At 40.2% G+C, this 20,341-nt stretch overlaps 1 protein-coding gene across 1 annotated transcript in view; it reads left to right on the top strand.

The window, feature by feature from the left end:
• Nucleotides 1-20,341, top strand: part of LOC131109833 (protocadherin-15-like) — a 184,547-nt gene that overhangs the window by 24,215 nt on the left and 139,991 nt on the right. The window contains exons 3-4 of the mRNA XM_078788842.1: nt 1,068-1,227; nt 20,040-20,054. Coding sequence (XP_078644968.1) covers nt 1,098-1,227; nt 20,040-20,054 — 145 coding nt within the window. The 5' untranslated portion in view covers nt 1,068-1,097. The remainder of the gene's footprint in view (nt 1-1,067; nt 1,228-20,039; nt 20,055-20,341) is intronic.

The raw sequence follows: 20,341 nt of genomic DNA, 5'->3' as shown, positions 1-20,341 counted from the left end.
GACAGCTCCTGCTTTCATGCTTTTATTTTGTAGTTTTTCCTGTGTTGGTCGGTCCTGCGTTTCGTCACTTTTACACCATCTTCTACGCGCACCTGTTTCTAATTTGATTGTTGTATTTGGTTCAGCCGGGTGCGTCTGCGTTTTGTTGGTGCATTGTTTGTTCTTTGTTCTATGCTGCGTGTTGTATGCCAGTGCTGCATTCGCTTGTTTTTCGAAAATAAAAGCTAAGCTTTTACCTGCACCATTCGCTTCATCTGGAGTATCCTGGGGTCGCACCGCAACATGTTGAATCGTGACATGCACAGAGGTAAGATTTGATGACCTTTAGTGCTAATGGGGGGCTGCACGGCGGTCGAGTGGTTAGCGCGCGTGGATTTTCTCCGGGTATTCCAGTTTCCTTCCACATTCCAAAAACATGCTAGGTTAATTAGCGACTCCAAATTGTCCATAGGTATGAATGTGAGTGTGAATGGTTGTTTGTCTATATGTGCCCTGTGATTGGCTGGCTGTCAGTCCAGTCCAGGGTGTACCCCGCCTCTTGCCCGAAGACACCTGGGATAGGCTCCAGCACCCCCTTGATCCTTGTGAGGATAAGAGGTAGAAAATGAATGAATGAATAGTCCACCAAATGGGATGATGCCAGGACTTTGAAGCTAACTTAACCAATAAAAATAGTGTTTACTTTCTCCATTTCAGCTCAATATTTGTTCCTGCTTGTGGCTGAACTGTTACCGTGCGTCGATCAAACTACGGTGTCGGCTGAGGGTCATTAGGATGCACGCACGTTAATCGCACATCAAAACAAAATCATAGTTTATGCAAATTACATTGTTACATTCATTAGATTCCACAACATACTGTAAATTCCGGCTCCATCAAACTCTTTCAGCAGCATATGTCATCATGATGAATGTTCTCCATGGGTCAGAGCACAAGCTGGTGGAGCCAGAAGAAAAAGCAATGTGCTCGAATAAAAACCCAACAGATGTTTTTTTACACAATGTTACACAATTACAGGAAATTGTGACTTTGTGCTTACGTGTCTCTCTTCTTCCGTCTCCACACAGCTGGGCGCTCGGAGGTGTACGGTGGTGAAGATGGCCGGAATGCGTTTCATGGGGTTGCCGTCACGGAGCAGGGTCAAACGGCCTGGAGAAACTGGAATAGGGGTCCTTTATCTGCTACTCCTATTGCTGATATCAACTTGCTTGGGCCAAGACACTGATGGTAAATATGGAAGCTCTCCTCTTCTGTGTCCACTGTGTTATCTCCTTAAAACACTGTTGGACCAGTGTTTCCACAGGGCTGTCATCTATGTGTGGTGTTGGGTTGCCGGTGAGCTGGTGAAGTCCATGACGTCATTGTTTAATTTCCATAATTGGCCAAATTTAGGCAAAACTCTGGACAGAGTGAAGATCTTAAAAATATTAAATCACTGTATGAATTGAATGCGGCGGCACTGCGGTCGAGTGGTTAGCGTGCCGACCTCACAGCTAGGAGACGAGGGTTCAATTCCACCCTCGGCCATCTCTGTGTAGAGTTTGCATGTTCTCCCCGTGAATGTGTGGGTTTTCTCCGGGCACTCCGGTTTCCTCCCACATTCCATGTGATAATATATTGTAATACTGGGACTGCACGGTGGAGAAGTGGTTGATGAGCACGCCACACAACTAGGAGACCCAGGTTCGATTCCACACCCTGTGGAGTTTACATTCCAAAAACATGCTAGGTTAATTGGCGACTCCAGATTGTCCATAGGTATGAATGTGAGTGTGAATGGTTGTTTGTCTATATGTGCCCTGTGATTGGCTGGCCACCAGTCCAGGGTGTACCCCGCCTCTCGCTCAAAGATAGCTGGGATAGGCTCCAGCACGACCCTTGTGAAGATGAGCGGTGGAAAATGAATGAATGAATGAGTTCTCCTCCTATTTTGTGTGGAAGTGGTAACTTGTTGGCTTCTTATTTTGTCTTTCCCAACCCTCGGCCATTTCTGTGTGAAGTTTGCATGTTCTCACCGTACATGCATGGGTTTTCTCCGGGTAGTCCGGTTTCCTCCCACATTCCAAAAACATGCTAGGTTAATTAGCGACTCCAAATTGTCCATAGGTATGAATGTGAGTGTGAATGGTTGTTTGTCTATATGTGCTCTGTGATTGGCTGGCCACCAGTCCAGGGTGTACCCCGCCTCTCGCCCAAAAGACATCTAGGATAGGCTCCAGCACCCCCCGCGACCCTCGTGAGGGTAAGCGGTAGAAAATGAATGAATGAGTTCTCCTCCTATTTTGTGTGGAAGTGGTAACTTTATGGCTTCTTATTTTGTCTTTCCCAACCCTCGGCCATCTCTGTGTGGAGTTTGCATGTTCTCCCCGTACAGGCGTGGGTTTTCTGCGGGTACTCCGGTTTCCTCCCACATTCCAAAAACATGCTAGGTTAATTAGCGACTCCAAATTGTCCATAGGTATGAATGTGAGTGTGAATGGTTGTTTGTCTATATGTGCCCTGTGATTGGCTGGCCACCAGTCCAGGGTGTACCCCGCCTCTCGCCCAAAAGACATCTAGGATGGGCTCCAGCACCCCCCGCGACCCTCGTGAGGGTAAGCGGTAAAAAATGAATGAATGAATGAGTTCTCCTATTTTGTGTGGAAGTGGTAACTTTTTGGCTTCTTATTTTGTCTTTCCCAACCCTCGGCCATCTCTGTGTGGAGTTTGCATATACTCCTCGTGCAAGTGTGGGTTTTCTCCGGGTACTTTACTAGTACACAAATGTGTCTATTCAATAATGTTTTCATTGTGGTGCACAACTTGCTACGATATGTAAGGTAGTATAGCATGTCATGTTAACATACGTTTCAGACATTCCTCCAAACTACAATGCATCAGTACTATTATCAGATGAATTATCAGCATATTCGGGCGAGTACTTCTCACCTTAAGGATTCCCCATGGGGAAGTAATTTTTGTTTTTAATGTAGAGCCCTGGCTAATAGCTTTTTTGAGCGACTCGGAAGGTGGTAAAATGCAAGATCATTTCATTTTGATGTGTGTGCGCGTGCGTGGGCTCCATGTAAATGTGAAATAATGTACAACTGTTTACCCCGTCTGCTGTAGCGCAGTCATCAATAGCCGATTCAGATTCCCATTCAACAGTGTCAATAACACTTTGTCATATTATAACTGCTGGTCAGGGGTTGGGTAAGCTACTTCGGGTACAGCGTTCAGTAGTTAAATACTGTACATGAAGACAAAAAAAAAAAGTCCATGCTCCGACTTCACAGAAACAGGAAGGAGAATCTCAGCACCACTTGATGTTCAGCTCCATTTGTCAGAATATGAACATTACAGTTTAAAGTGCAGTCCTTGAGATTTATCTGCCTGGCATTTAGCCGACACGAATGAGCAAATATTCCGCAAAGGCCACATAAATGAGAGCATCAAGTGTGTGTGTGTGTGTGTGTGTGTGTAGGGGGGGTGTTTTTATATAAATCCCATGCGGTATCTTTTGATGGCTCGAAAAAAAAAAATTACTTGTGCAAAGCAATTCATGTGAATGTACATTGCAACCAAAATAGCAATTTTAATGAGGCTGTTTTTTTTGTTTTTTTTTTTTTCCGATTGACAGGCGACATTTCCCTCAGTCCCAACCACCACCATCATGAGAGAGACTTTAATGAGCAGCAGTCCCGGGATGATTTTGTCTGTTTGGAACCCCCACATGACGAGCCCATGTACTACTGCACTTTTAATTAGCCAAAGAAACTATATTTACTCACTTTTTTTTTTTTTTTTTTGGTGACACGAGTACTGGTGCATTTTTAATGATTCCGGCGTGAAAGAACACAGCGTGTCAACTTTGAGCTACGGAATTCACTCTGAACCAATTTACTCCCGTTTGCTTTCTCTCCCAGGAAATTTTGCATAACCAAAAAAAAAAAAATACTAAAACACTATTTATTGCCGTATTGCCTAGCTCGTGTTAGAAGCTGATACAAAGTGAGAGAATAAGCGTCAACAGAGATTGGGTGAGGAGTTCTGCAAACCCCTCCCGAGTTTCTACGCTTTCCTCTGATTAGGAATTCATGTGAAGTTTGTGGTGTGTAGGCGGCGTCTTTCCAGCAGCTTTAATTGAATATGACTCATCTGCCAGGGTGAACAAGACGCAACAGGAGGCATGACTTGACGACAGAATTTTTGTCAAGCATGTCGAGTGTCACTATCGTGTGTTTAGATGTGTGAACGCGCTTAGATTTAATTGCAATCAGTCGCATATGGCACAGAAGTCAGAAGTTATATCCGGAAAAAGAAATACCAGTGGTAAAATATGGTGGTGGTAGTGCAGGGTTCTCAAACTCAATTTACCTGGGGGTAAAAAAAAAAAAAAAAAAAATTTGCCGGGCTGCATCGGGTTTAAAAAAAAAAAAAAAAAAAAAAAAACCTAAATCGCATTTATTAAAAACTGGAAAAAAAATCAATAAAAAAACTATCAATGCTTTTGCTTCTGCTATACCCGACACTTTTTCAGTACTTTGGTTCCGGTTTTCCACACCAAAATATCTCATAAAACATTCCACTGTTCTCAAATATCTTAATTTTTATTTTTCTATACACAAAATAAGATTAAAAAATAAATAAACTAATTAAGAATAAAGACAATAAATCAATCAATCAGTAATAAATAAGTAAAATAATAATAAAACAGCAAATAAGAAAAACAAACTCAATTTACTTGGGGGCCACTGGAGCTAGGGTCTGGGTGAGACTGGGCCCCATCAGGTTTTCCAAAAAAAAAAAAAAAAAAAAAAGCATTTATTAAAAACAGAAAAATGAATAAAGATGAAAAAGATGAAACATAAATAAACAAATCAAGAATAAAGAAAATCAATCAGTAATAAATAAATATAATAATAATAAAGACAAATGATTTTTTTCAGATTAAAATGAACAAAGCATTATTAGAGCCCTGTAGACATGACAAAACACGACTAAAGTCACATTTATACTCTTTTTATTTACAACATATTGCGCAACTGCAGGGTCTCGGGACACATGCTAACTCGCAAACTCGAGAGCTAGCGACCTAAACGGTAGCCTTCAAGTTATTTCCTTTAAACTTAAATAGCCAAAAACTTACCACTTCCACACGGATAGGGAGGATAACTATTAACAGTTATTTAACCTTTAACATGAACATTAATCAAACGTAATAATTTTTTCTGGGTACATGATACCATACAGCATCCATATCAAAAATTGCGCGGGCCGCACTAACGTTAAACTTTCATATCAAGACGGGGGCCTCAAAGTAGTGTCCTGCGGGCCACATTTGGCCCGCGGGCCGCATGTTTGAGACACCTGATTTAGACTATAATTATAGGCTGCTGAGTCATTTTCAGTAGATATCTAAGAGACAACCCGAAAGTATATCGAAATGACATTTTCTATGGTATTGTCCCTTTTTAGAACATATAATAAAAGTGTGGTCACCATGATAGTCTAAGGAACACCCCTGAGTATGGTGCAGTGCTGTTATGTTGCCAAGCAGTAAGTGACAGACCAAGCAGGACCAACCTCATTGACAAGCAATTGTATGGCCCTAAAGGCACCATGATTGAGGACTCCTCTTCCTATTGTTTCTGAGAGAGAGAAAGCCTATTAGGACTGGGTCTGATCTTTATTGGGCTGGTGTAGCACCGGGGGCCCCCCAGGAGGAAGGCATTCAATTTTGGGACAGATGAGGTAGCTCCAATGGTGGTACCGTTGTGAGAGTTTTTCATTTTGTCTGAACTTTCACTCACTCTTACTCAGATTACTTTTTTTTTTTTTTAGCCTTTTGCTTTGTTTGCAGAACTTTTTTTTTTTCACTTTTCGGATACATTGCTTCTTTTTTCGGTCGGGTTCTGTATCTCGCGTTTGCATTCCATACCTCAAAGATAACAAACTATGATAGTCATCGGTTCTTCCGCCGCAACCTTCTCACCAAGGCAGATGGCGTGGGATGTTTGCAATCACGGGAGACTTGACAATTGACTTTGGAGCTCAAAGACTCACAACACTTGAATTGGACTCGCAATCAGCATCTGTGTTTTTTTTTTTTTTTTTGGAAAGCATCTTTTAACCATTGTTTGTCTCCGCATCGCTCGCTTTTTTTTGGCTCAGTCGCTGCTGTCACCGGCTGTCAATTAGCGCGAGGATGAGGCCTCTGCGTGAGTCAACTGTGTGCCAACATTACCTTGTGTCAATCTGGATTGTCTGGTTGTGTGTTTGTGTGCGCTCGCTCGCTAGCTAGCACAAGATTAACAGAATTCTTCCCATTTTGCCATTGCACTTGTTGCTATGCAAAATACCGAGGATTTATACTCGACACGATTTTTTTTTTTCAGTAGTCAATTAATCAGACGCTTCTGGTTTAAATTAATCGAGATATTAGTTAAGCTCTACACATGCCAAATCAATAGGTTTGCTTGTTTTCGCTAAAACACAAAGATAATAGTTTCATGGATAACAAAGGGAATTTGATTGGCTGAAATCACATTTTAAAATCAAGTTTGATTCCCCGTGGGTTTTCTCCGGGTACTCCGGTTTCCTCCCACATTCCAACAACATGCTAGGTTAATTAGCGACTCCAAATTGTCCATAGGTATGAATGTGAGTGTGAATGGTTGTTTGACTATATGTGCCCTGTGATTGGCGTGTACCCCGCCTCTCACTCGAAGACAGCTGGGATAGGCTCCAGCACCACGTGACCCTCGTGAGGATAATATAGTAGAAAATATATGAATGAATAATTGAACGTGACAAAGGGGCTGCACAGTGGACGAGTGGTTAGCACTTGGCCTCACAGCTAGGAGACCCAAGTTCGATTCCACCCTCAGCCATCTCTGTGTGGAATTTGCATGTTCTCCCCGTGTGTGCGTGGGGTTTTTTTTTCCGGGTACTCTGGTTTCCTAAAAATATCAGGGCTGCATGTTGGTCGAGTGGTTAGCGCGCAGGCCTCACAGCTATGAGACCCAAGTTCGATTCCACCCTCACCCATCTCTGTGTGGAATTTGCATGTTCTCCCCGTGTATGCGTGGGTTTTTTTTTTCCGGGTACTCTGGTTTCCTAAAAATATCAGGGCTGCATGTTGGTCGAGTGGTTAGCGCGCAGGCCTCACAGCTATGAGACCCGGGTTCAATTCTACTCTCTGCCATCTTTGTGTGGAGTTTGCATGTTTTCTCCGGGTACTCCGGTTTCCTCCCACATTCCAAAAACATGCTAGGTTAATTAGCGACTCCAAATTGTCCATAGGTATGAATGTGAGTGTGAATGGTTGTTTGACTATATGTGCCCTGTGATTGGCGTGTACCCCGCCTCTCACTCGAAGACAGCTGGGATAGGCTCCAGCACCACGTGACCCTCGTGAGGATAATATAGTAGAAAATATATGAATGAATAATTGAACGTGACAAAGGGGCTGCACAGTGGATGAGTGGTTAGCACTTGGCCTCACAGCTAGGAGACCCAAGTTCGATTCCACCCTCAGCCATCTCTGTGTGGAATTTGCATGTTCTCCCCGTGTATGCGTGGGTTTTTTTTTTTCCGGGTACTCCGGTTTCCTAAAAATATCAGGGCTGCATGTTGGTCGAGTGGTTAGCGCGCAGGCCTCACAGCTATGAGACCCGGGTTCAATTCTACTCTCTGCCATCTTTGTGTGGAGTTTGCATGTTTTCTCCGGGTACTCCGGTTTCCTCCCACATTCCAAAAACATGCTAAGTTAATTAGCGACTCCAAATTGTCCATAGGTATGAATGTGAGTGTGAATGGTTGTTTGACTATATGTGCCCTGTGATTGGCGTGTACCCCGCCTCTCACTCGAAGACAGCTGGGATAGGCTCCAGCACCACGTGACCCTCGTGAGGATAAGCGGTAGAAAATGAATGAATGAATGAATAATTGAACGTGACAAAGGGGCTGCACGGCGGAGGAGTGGTTAGCACGCAGGCCTCACAGCTAGGAGACCCAAGTTCGATTCCACCCTCAGCCATCTCTGTGTGGAATTTGCATGTTCTCCCCGTGTGTGCGTGGGTTTTTTTTTTCCGGGTACTCTGGTTTCCTAAAAATATCAGGGCTGCATGTTGGTCGAGTGGTTAGCGTGCAGGCCTCACAGCTGGGAGACCCAAGTTCGATTCCACCCTCAGCCATCTCTGTGTGGAATTTGCATGTTCTCCCCGTGTATGCGTGGGTTTTTTTTTCCGGGTACTCCGGTTTCCTAAAAATATCAGGGCTGCATGTTGGTCGAGTGGTTAGCGCGCAGGCCTCACAGCTATGAGACCCGGGTTCAATTCTACTCTCTGCCATCTTTGTGTGGAGTTTGCATGTTTTCTTCAGTTACTCCGGTTTCCTCCCACATTCCAAAAACATGCTAGGTTAATTAGCGACTCCAAATTGTCCATAGGTATGAATGTGAGTGTGAATGGTTGTTTGTCTATATGTGCCCTGTGATTGGCTGGCCACCAGTCCAGGGTGTACCCCACCTCTTGCTTGAAGACGGCTGGGATAATATCAGTTGCTAATAAAATCTGCTGCTACAAAAACATACCAGAACAAAGTAGATGTTTTATTAGATATACGTTGGCAAAAAAAAAAAATATCAGGAGGTTCCCTACAGCCGCAGCTGTTAAGGCCAATGTTTTTTTTTTAGGTCACATGTGTATTCTTGTCTTCAGGACAAGTGTCTGATTGGGTGCCGCTGTCAGCTGTGCTCAGCTCTACACGAGCTCGGAGCAGGGATGACACTCTGAGAGAAAGTCCATCTAATCGGTGACAAAAGTGGTGACCCCTCAAGCATTGAGTCAGTGTCTGTGACTTTGCAAGTTCGCTTCGTGTGTGTTTTGTGTATGGATAGCGCTCAGGTCGGCAATCCTTTTTCCTCCAGAGATGCATCAATCTAACCACAAGGTCACACTGTCTCTCCGACCGACCATCCTTTCCCTTTTGGGGTCCTTTCTCCCACTCGGACCGTCTTCCTTTAATTTTTTTTTTTTTTTTTTTTGCGACGTTTGCTTCACTGTTACCCTCCAATTGTCTCGACCCCCCTCCCCCCTCTCTCTCCTTTCATCTCCGTGCTCCATGGTTGAATGGATTGAGATGGGGAAAGGATGAACGAACGGATAGATGAAGGAAGAGGTGATGGATGGTAGTAGGCTGGGTTGACTCGAGAGGAATTGGACCCTGGGGAGGAATATACGTAGGTGTACCTGCTGATGGAGGCTTAAAAAGGACACGGCATGAGAATTTTTAGAGGGGATAAAATATAAAAAAAAAGGCACCTATAGTATCTGATGATTCTTTATTGTACTACAGTACATAAACAATGAATGGCGTCATTAAATATATATATTTTTAAATGTATGATGAAACATGTCTTAATGGTAATGGGTTTATTTGTTTTGGATAAGTTATATTAGCATGTCTGAAAAGGGGAACAGACAGAAGCTAAGCTTATTTAATCCTAATTCTCCATATTTTAGCAATTACTGATATTTTCATTGTTTCCTGTGTTTAACCCTTAGATGCATAAGTGGGTCAAAAATGACCCGGTCAGGTTGTTTTCTTGAAATGTCTTTGTAATGAAATTTTTTTTATCATTTTATATTCCAGGTATTCCTCAAAAAACATGTTTTTGATATCATGGCATTCATGTTTTTAACTTACCTTTTATACATTTTAAGAAATTTTAGTTTTTGTGTTACTACCCCAACCTTCCATAAGTGGGTCAAAAATGACCCGGTCAGGTTGTTTTCTTGAAATATCTTCGTAATTAAATTTTTTTATCATTTCATATTCCAGGTATTCCTCAAAAAACATGTTTTTGATATCATGCCATTCATGTTTTTAACTTAAATTTTATGTGTTTTAAGAAATTTTAGTTTTTGTGTTACTACCCCAACCTTCCATAAGTGGGTCAAAAATGACCCGGTCAGGTTGTTTTCTTAAAATATCTTCGTAATGAAAATTTTTCATCATTTCATATTGCAGGTATTCCTAAAAAATATGTTTTTAATATCATACCATTCACATTTTTAACTTACCTTTTATAAATTTTAAGAAGTTTTTCTGTTACTACCCCAACCTTCCATAAATGGGTCAAAAATGACCCGCATGCATTTTCTATGGAATCCAATAGGAACCTTTGATTCTTATCAACTTCTTAATATAATACAAAATATCATACAAGTGATTATTCCTAACCGAAATGGCAAAATTGGCATAAAAACGCATTGATTCTAGTATGGGTTAAATAATGATACAATAATAATAATAATAATAAGCTAAACGTAGCTATATTGAGAGTATGCATATACAACAGTTTCCCAGTGGCATCAATGCATCTCAATCATGCTTTTATGTATAATTCAGTCGCATTTTAATTATCCCCTGCATGACTTATTTGTTTGTTTTGCGTTTAATTCAAATTTTGGTTTGTCCCGACTCATAAAGTTGTCTCATTGTTGCCAATTCCATTTTGTTATTTGTACCGTATGTTTGATTTTGTGTTTGTATCACTATTTTGTATTCACTGGAGTCCACCAAAGGAAACAATGATATACTAATAATCACATCTAATTAATTTAAATTGGGCCCATACTGAATCCAGCCCGGTCTGATGCTCACATCAGCCAACACTAGTCAATTATTTCAGTGGAAACTATCCAGTTTGCTGGCCCAGATGCCCACAGTATCCGACCCTGTCATTTCTGGAGGGGGGAGAAAGTCTCTTGAGGTGGAACATTCATCATGTGATGCCATCTGTCTCTGCACGAGAGAAACCATAGATGACTGTAAATTACATTTGTTGCGCACTCGATGTTTTGTGTTCAAAATGCTTTGGAAGACATACTAGCATACGTGTGGATAATTAGTCAGATGTTTTTTTTTTTTTTTTTATGATGGCGGCCATGTGTTTCAATACATATTGCTCAAATCTTATATGGTAATGGTTTAATTTCATTTGAACATCTCCATCTGGTACTTTTACAATCAGTAACTGTTACATTTGTTCACTTCCTGCTTTCTAATATAATTTAAGGTTTTTTAAATTAAATTAAATTAAATTAAGAAAGCAGGAAGTGAACAAATTACTGATTGTAAAAGTACCAGATGAAATTAAATTAAATTTAATTTTTTGTCACGTACCTAAGTATCCAATGACAATGGGTACCATAGTAAGTGTCAATATAGTTATATATATATATAGCACATCATGACTGGTTCAATTTATAATCAGTAACTGTTACATTTGTTCACTTCCTGCTTTCCTTAGATAATTTAATTGTTTTTTAATTTAATTTAATTTCATTGTTTTTTAATTTAATTTCATTGTTTTTTAATTGATTGTTTTTTAATTTAATTCTTTTTAATTTATTTTAATTTTTTTTTAATTTAATTTAATTATTGTCACATACCGAAGTACGAGGTGACTTATCTTTACTAAAAGTTGTCTTAAGTTGTCTAAAAGTCTTAAGTCATTACCAAAGTACTCACGCTTGAGGGTTCAATTTACAATCAGTAACTGTTACATTTGTTCACTTCCTGCTTTCTTAATGTGGTTTACTAATTTTTTTTTTTTAATCCATTTTTTATTTTAAATTTTAAATGTTTTTGAATGTTTTTAATTTTTTTATTTTTAAAGTTTTTAATTTTAGTCGCGTACCGAAGTAGGAGGTGATATGAGCATCCAATGACATAATGGGTACCATAGTAAGTGTCAATATAGTGATATATATATAGCACATCATGACTGGTTCAAGACTCTTCATCCTTGTATTTAGCAAACATCAACTGCTTGTATTGTTTCTTGAATTGGCTCATCGTTGTGCATTGTTTGAGGGTCTTACTCAATCCATTCCATAGTTTGATTCCACATACTGAAATGCTATGGCTTTTTAACGTAGTCCTAGCATAGAAGTGTTTCAAATGTACTTCTTCCCTGAGATCATATTTCTCCTCTCTTGTAGAGAAGTATTGGATGACATTTTTAGCTAATTGGTTATTTTTAGCCTTATGCATTATTTTAGCTGTTTGAAGATGAACTATATCAGCAAGTTGAAGTATTTGTCATTTTAGAAATAAGGAGTTAGTATGTTCTCTGTAGGCGGCATTATGAATTATCCTTACTGGCCTTTTTTTTGCAGTACATTTAGCGAGTGTAGATTGCTTTTATAGTTATTGTGTGGAAATATGGGCTAATAAGTAAGATATGGTAGAACCAGAGAGCATTATAGAGTGTGGAGTGATTTCTGATTGAGAACAAATACTGAAATATTTCTAGCCAACTATAGACATGTACTTGGCTCCTTAGTTAATATATGTACGCAAAGGGCTGTGTGAGAAATTTCAAGTCAGTGAATAACAGCACCACCATGCGGTGTGTTAGCCAGAAAACAGCACAAGCCAAACAAGAGTGCATGTTTTGACAAATGTTCACCCTTTTTTTATGTGCAACGCTCCAAGAATAAAAGTGCCCTCAAACAAATACAAATATTTACAATTAGGACCTCCGTGGCTAGTACAACCCGGCGTGGCATTATATTACCGCAGTAAAACATCTCTCCAAGAGGATTTTTATGTTCATGAGGCAGGTAATGAGGTATCTTAACTCACATTTTCATTGCTGTACACCTTCAATATGTCTCGGTGTATAAAAAGAAAAGCAAAGCACAGAGCAAACGTTCTCTCGGGCAAAAAAGCCTACAAAATTAATTTGTCCATTTGGTGCTGATACGGAGCGTGGCGATGCTTTTGCTCAGTAGTGACTCGTTATATTGCTTATTGACTTGCAAAGTCACATCGGCTTGTTTTTAAAAGTCAAAGGTTTCACCTGAGTGACATGATGTAGCCTTCAAAAAAGATCAGTAACACCAACCATGAGCCAGTATTTCATTTAAATGGACTAACATGGTTCATCAGTGTATAGTACGTATGTCGGTTTTTAGGTCACGGTTTGTGTTCCATTCTGTTCCATCATATTTATAACTAATTTATTACGCTCTTTATTGCTCTCTGGTTCTACCATATCTTACTTATTGTGTGGAAAATATGGGCTAATAACTATAAAAGCAATCTTCACTCGCTAAATGTACTGCAAAAAAGGCTAGTAAGGATAATTCATAATGCCGCCTACAGAGAACATACTAACTCCTTATTTCTAAAATCACAAATACTTCAACTTGCTGATATAGTTCATCTTCAAACAGCTAAAATAATGCATAAGGCTAAAAATAACCAATTAGCTAAAAATGTCATCCAATACTTCTCTACAAGAGAGGAGAAATATGATCTCAGGGAAGAAGTACATTTGAAACACTTCTATGCTAGGACTACGTTAAAAAGCCATAGCATTTCAGTATGTGGAATCAAACTATGGAATGGATTGAGTAAGACAAATTTAAATTAAATAAAATTAAATAAAATTCAATTAAATTGTCATATCACCTCATACTTTGGTACGTGACAAAAATTAAATTAAAATAAATTCAATTAAAAAAAATTATAAATTAAATAAAAAAAAATAAATTATATTACGAAAGCAGGAAGTGAACAAATGTTACAGTTACTGATTGTAAAAGTACCATATATATATATCACTATATTGACAATTACTATGGTACCCATTATGTCATTGGATGGTCATATCACCTCATACTTTGGTACTTGACAAAAATAAAATTAAATAAAAAAAATTAAAAACTTAACCTATTTTAGGAAAGCAGGAAGTGAACAAATGTAACAGTTACTGATTGTAAAAGTACCAGATGGAGGGGTAGGATTTAATAAGCTTTGCTTCTTCCTACTCCTTTTGGACATGTGGAACTGTGAACTGATTATGTGATGTATTCAATTGTAATCTGATGCATGTTCAATTCCAAATATGGCTCAATATCGTCCTTAGATTTATTTTCTTTTAAAGTATTTTTATTGCATAATCGTGTCAAACCATCCCAAAGTCAGTCAATGTGGATCCCTTTTTTGGTTTCAGGCATCAGACCTTCTTCTCTTTTGTCGTGACTCGTCCTTGTATCCTACGATACGATACACACACACAAAGATAGTCTTTATCAGCCAGATGCCGCACTCACTGAGTCACCGTCCAGCATGTATATTTGATGGTAATGCTAGAGTCTGTGTGTGTGTGTTGAGTGTTGATTAGTCTTGTGTAATGTTGCGTTTGCATCTCCGGGAGACAGCAACAGTAGTCGGTGTTGTCGTCATGGTCACCTCCCAGATGTCTTTGTCCTCACCGAGAGTTTCTTGGCAACTCCTTTCGTCTTCTTCTTCTTCTTCTTCTTCTTCGGCGTGCCAAGTCTACACGGACTGAATTCATGAAGTAAATAAAGAAAATATCGATGCTCTCAATGTTTCAATAAGGAGGGCATCGGATGGATGATAAATATGAAATGCAGCGGGGTCTTACCATCGATTCCCTGTGATGTCTGAATAGAGACGCCCCCCCACCACCACCCTCCTCAGCACCCTCTCTCTCTCTCTCTCTCTCCTTTATGTGGTCTACACCTTAAAAACGTCACCCCTGTTCCCCTCGCACGGCTCTCTGCGGAGCGTTTCATCAGCTTGACAGAAACCTGGCATCAGATGGATTTATTCACTTTGCCTCGCGCACAAAGTCATTTCACTGATTATTTTTTTTTTTCTTCTTCTTCTTACGGAAACTTCCACAAGAACACTGTATTCTTACCAGTGGATAAGAGAATACACACCAAAGTGGGATTGAACAAAAACAGATACAATTTACAAATGGGAATCGAATACAGTAGCAGACAAGAAATTACATAGGCTGCTATCTCAGAGTTTTGGCGACTTGTTGTTTTTCAAATCCAACACAATAAGTACCCCCCCCCCCCTGGACCCCCCCACTCCCCGCTGTAACACCAGTAATGTATCGCTACCTCGAATATGTTGTCACCGATAAGCCTGACGTACATTACTGCTTTTAACTTTGAGGTAGTTCCAGAAGGTCTGACTTAAACCAAAATGGACTCTAACCAAAACAAATTTTCCCATAGAAAATAATGTAAATCCAATGAATCCATTTCACAAGATTTTATAGAAAGTAATTATAACTGAACATTTAACATCACTTAAATCACTCAAACTCAATTTACCTGTACATTACTGCTTTTAACTTTGAGGTAGTGACTAAATTCCACCGATGATTGACACAAAAAAGCGGGCGCTCAGCCAAACAAAAACCAGCGGGAATCGAACAGCTCAGTGATTAAGGGTTTAAGATACCTTCAAACATCTAAACTACACCATCACCTGAAGCAATACGGTGGTGCCTTGGTTAGCGTCATTAGAAGGTCTGACTTAAACCAAAATGGACTCTAACCAAAACAAATTTTCCCATAGAAAATAATGTAAATCCAATGAATCCATTTCACAAGATTTTATAGAAAGTAATTATAACTGAACATTTAACATCACTTTTTTTTAGTTTACTGCAGGGGTCTCAAACTCAATTTACCTGTACATTACTGCTTTTAACTTTGAGGTAGTGACTAAATTCCACCGGTGATTGACACAAAAAAGCGGGCGCTCAGCCAAACAAAAACCAGCGGGAATCAAACAGCTCGGTGATTAAGGTTTCAGACACCTTCAAACATTTAAACTACACCCTCACCTGAAGCAATACGGTGGTGCCTTGGTTAGCGTCATTAGACGGTCTGACTTAAACCAAAATAGACTCTAACCAAAACAAATTTTCCCATAAAAAAATTATCCAATAATCAATCCAATGAATCAATTTCAGACACACTAATATTTTAAACTTACCACTTCCACACGGACAGGGAGGATAACTATTAACAGTTATTTAACCTTTAACATGAACATTAATCAAATGTAATAATTTTTTCTGGGTACATGATACCATACAGCATCCATATCAAACTTATGTGGGCCGCACTAATATTAAACTTTCATATCAAGGCGGGGGCCTCAAACTAGTGTCCTGCGGACCACATTTGGCCCGCGGGCTGCATGTTTGAGACCCCTGAAATAGAGTTTCCTGACAAAGTCAAAAAGCCTTGGTGCAATAAACAAATGGTATGTGATTCTTTTTATGCATTAAAATGTAAAACTTGTCGACCCTAACACAAGAGGACGGTTAGAGTCCATTGTCCATGCAGCTAGAGGACAAAACATGTGGCGTAACATTCTAATATCATGACAATGAGCCTCTGAAGGCTTTGCAGTGCATACTCCTGTGTATGATCCCCCCTAGCGAGACCAGACCTTATGTTAATTCAAAGTGCGATGCAGAGATAACACAAATTACTGCGCCGCGTGATTTAATTTAGGGCCGCTAACTGGGTGTTGCATCGATGTGCCAATCTCATCTTCCATTGTTAATACTCGTGTTAGTTTCACAGAATTGCCTACAATTTTAAAAGATGGACTCCTTCAAATTACCGTCATATCTTTTTTTTTTTTTATGGCTCCTTCTCGAGATTTTGGCCGTTTTCATTGTGTGATCTCATTGTCATTTGAAATTACAGCCCTGACTGATAGCGTTTCATTTCATTTAGTAGGGATGGTTGGAGAAGCGAAAGGAGACTGACAGGTAAAAGCTGGGGGCAGATGAGAAAAAACAGAAGGAAGGCAAGTTTGTGAGGTACTTCGAAAAATACACAAAGGGAAATACTTCATGCACAAGTGGCTGAATCCTAATAGACAACCAGAGGCATCGACTTACATTAGCCACGTTTACATGGACCCAAATATTCCAATTCCATTCAGGTTATTTGCTCAAACGGAAAAGAATGTAACCTTTGTATACACCTCATTCCGAAAAAAAAAGTGCCAATCCGAATGAATATATAATCGGATTCCCAGGGGTGGAATATTCCTTTCCCCGATCCGATTGAGGTATCTTGTACCCGCTCAATCGGAAAGTTGTCAGACTGCGTTTGTTTTTCTTCTTCTGTTGTTTATTGGCGGTTGGCAAGCAGCTTTCTTGTGCATTAGCGCCATCTGTGGAACAGAATCGAAACCACGGGTCTCAAACACGCGGCCCACGGGCCAAATGTGGCCCGCAGGACACTAGTTTGAGGCCCGCGCAAGTTTGATATGGATGCTGTATGGTATCATGTACCCGGAAAAAATTATTACGTTTGATTAATGTTCATGTTAAAGGTTAAACAACTGTTAATAGTTATCCTCCCTATCCGTGTGGAAGTGGTAAGTTTTTGGCTATTTAAGTTTGAAAGGAAATAACTTGAAGGCTACCGTTTAGGTCGCTAGCGCTCTAGTTTGCGAGTTAGCATGTGTCTCAAGACCCTGCAGTTGCGCAATATGTTGTAAATAAAAAGAGTATAAATGTGACTATAGTCGTGTTTTGTCATGTCTACAGGGCTCTAATAATGCTTTGTTCATTTTAATCTGAAAAAAATCATTTGTCTACCCACCAACTATATGTGGTTTCTTAGGTTTGTATTATTTGCTGTTTTATTATTATTATATTTATTTATTACTGATTGATTGATTTTACCCTAGCTCCAGTGGCCCCCAAGTAAATTGAGTTTGAGACCCCTGATCTAACCCACCCCCCCGCCCCCGTGACCCTTGTGAGGATAAGCGGTAGAAAATGAATGAATGGTTTAAAAACGGGCTGCACGGCGATTGAGTGGTTAGCATGCAGGTTTCACAGCTAGGAGACCCGAGTTCGATTCCACCCTCGGCCATCTCTGTGTGGAGTTTGCATGTTCTCCCCCGTGCATGCGTGGGTTTTCTCCGGGTACTCCGGTTTCCTCCCACATTCCAAAAACATGCTGGGTTAATTAGCGACTCCAAATTGTCCATAGGTATGAATGTGAGTGTGAATGGTTGTTTGTCTATATGTGCCCTGTGATTGGCTGGCCACCAGTCCAGGGTGTACCCCGCCTCTCGCCCAAAAGACATCTAGGATAGGCTCCAGCACCCCCCGTGACCCTTGTGAGGGTAAGCGGTAGAAAATGAATGAATGAATGAATGAGTTCTCCTCCTATTTTGTGTGGAAGTGGTAACTTTTTGGCTTCTTATTTTGTCTTTCCCAACCCTCGGCCATCTCTGTGTGGAGTTTGCATGTACTCCCCGTGCGTGCGTGGGTTATTAAGTTATTAAACGATTATTGGTTTTACTTTGTGTAGTTTAGTACACTACAATAAACAAACATTTATGATTTACGAGCTATCGTTGACATTTTAAGCTTATGATTAGCCAAGTGAATGTGTTTTTATGTGGACAAAAGTATTCTAAACTAGTCGCTAGGTAACAGTATTCTTACTGTAGTATGTTTGGTGAGACACACAAGCACCAGACTCCGTTGCCGGAAAACAACAGGCATTTGTGAATGGTTTGCATTATCCTAAATCGAAATTCCAAAATAAAAAATAACACAGGCTACTATTGTGGCTCTGAACGTTTATAGCGACACACAAGTCTTATTTTCTGCTATTGTGTCAACTATATTGGGTAAATCGAACGTAAAATTGACTGTAGTGGTATTAGTTCATGTATATTGGGATGTTTACTATGCTGTGTGAAAATATTTGACACAGTATAAATAAAGAATTCTTATTTGCGGAAACTGACTTATTACACGGTCAGATCAGGAACTGCACGGTGGTCGAGTGGTTAGCGCGCAGGCCTCACAGCTAGGAGACCCGAGTTCAATTCCTCTTTTGGCCATTTCGCGTGGGTTTTCTCCGGGTACTCCGGTTTCCTCCCACATTCCATAAACATGCTAGGTTAATTAGCGACTCCAAATTGTCCATATGTATGAATTTGAGTGTGAATGGTTGTTGCATAGTAGTAGGTTAATATTCTGCATCATACATTGGTAGTGTATTGTCTGGTTGATGCGGCACAGTACTCTTACTGTAGTATTGTAGCTATATATTTATTCATTCATTCATTTCATGAGTGTCGCAGGGATGCTGGAGCCTATCCCGGCTGTCTTGCGGCGAGAGGCGGGGTACACCTTGGACTGGTGGCCAGCCAATCACAGGGCACATATAGACAAACAACCATTCACACTCACATTTTGGAGTCACCAATTAACCTAGCATGTTTTTGGAATTTGGGAGGAAACTGGAGTACCCGGAAATAACCCACACAAAAAAACTCCACACAGAGATGGCCAAGGGTGGAATTGAACTCGGGTCTCCTAGCTGTGAGACCTCCATGCTAGCCACTCATCCACCGTGCAGCCTATTTTTAAACCATTCATTCATTTTCTACCGCTTATCCTCACGAGGGTCCCGGGTATGCTGGAGCCTATCCCAGCTGTTTTCTTCAGGCGAGAGGCGGGGTACACCCTGGACTGGTGGCCAGCCAGCCAATCACAGGGCACATATAGACAAACAACCATTCACACTCACATTCATACCTATGGACAATTTGGAGTCGCTAATTAACCTAGCATGTTTTTGGAATGTGGGAGGAAACCGGAGTACCCGGATGGAGAACATGCAAACTCCACACAGAGATAGCTGAGCGTGGAATCTAACTCGGGTTTCCAAGATGTGTGGCCTCTACGCTAACCACTCTACCATCCTATTTATTTATGTTTGGAAAAACTGCCCTTTTCAATCTGTAAGCAAACAGAAAACATTGATGTGATATGATGGGTTGACTGTCCCGGAGATTGAATACTGTTTTTTTTTTTTTGAGTGAATACTTGTTTGAATACTTGAATGTCACATTGGCACATCCGGACTCCTGCTTTTGGGCACAAATCATTTCAAAAGAGTTGTTTTTTTTTTCTTTTAAAGTGCTTATGAATGCAGACAGGAAATATGCATACATGCATGTCAACATGGTGCCTTAGAGTGCACGTCTTTTTCCAGGTGCCTTTTTTGTGTGCTCTTTTCAAAACCTCAAAGCCACTCACTGCCTTAAGATTTATTCTCTAATTTTTTTTTTTTCTCGTCTTGTTTTTTTTTTTTTCCTGGCTGCTTTCCTTCATCTTTTCTTCCCTCTCCCGCCTGGTGGGTCTCCTGCTGCAGACTGGCAATATGAGGGTGAGGAGTATTTCCACTCTATTCTTTCCCTTTATAAATGTTTGTGTGTTAACCCTGTATAACCTTGCATCAGGAGTCTTAGATATACATTAGTTGATAGATGCATTTGCTGTATTATTCTAATCATTTCATGGTGGTAAACAACAACAACAAAAAACCTTAAACTATATTAGGAAAGCAGGAAGTGAACAAATGTAACAGTTACTGATTGTAAAAGTACCAGATGGAGGGGTAGGATTTAATAAGCTTTGCTTCTTCCTACTCCTTTTGGACATGTGGAACTGTGA

This window comes from Doryrhamphus excisus, unplaced genomic scaffold, assembly GCF_037039965.1.
Source record: "Doryrhamphus excisus strain RoL-2023G ecotype Guam unplaced genomic scaffold, RoL_Dexc_Guam_v1.1 HiC_scaffold_24, whole genome shotgun sequence".
NCBI lineage: Eukaryota > Metazoa > Chordata > Actinopteri > Syngnathiformes > Syngnathidae > Doryrhamphus > Doryrhamphus excisus.
The sequence above is the reverse complement of the archived record's forward strand: the minus strand, read 5'-3'. Positions and strand labels throughout refer to the sequence as shown.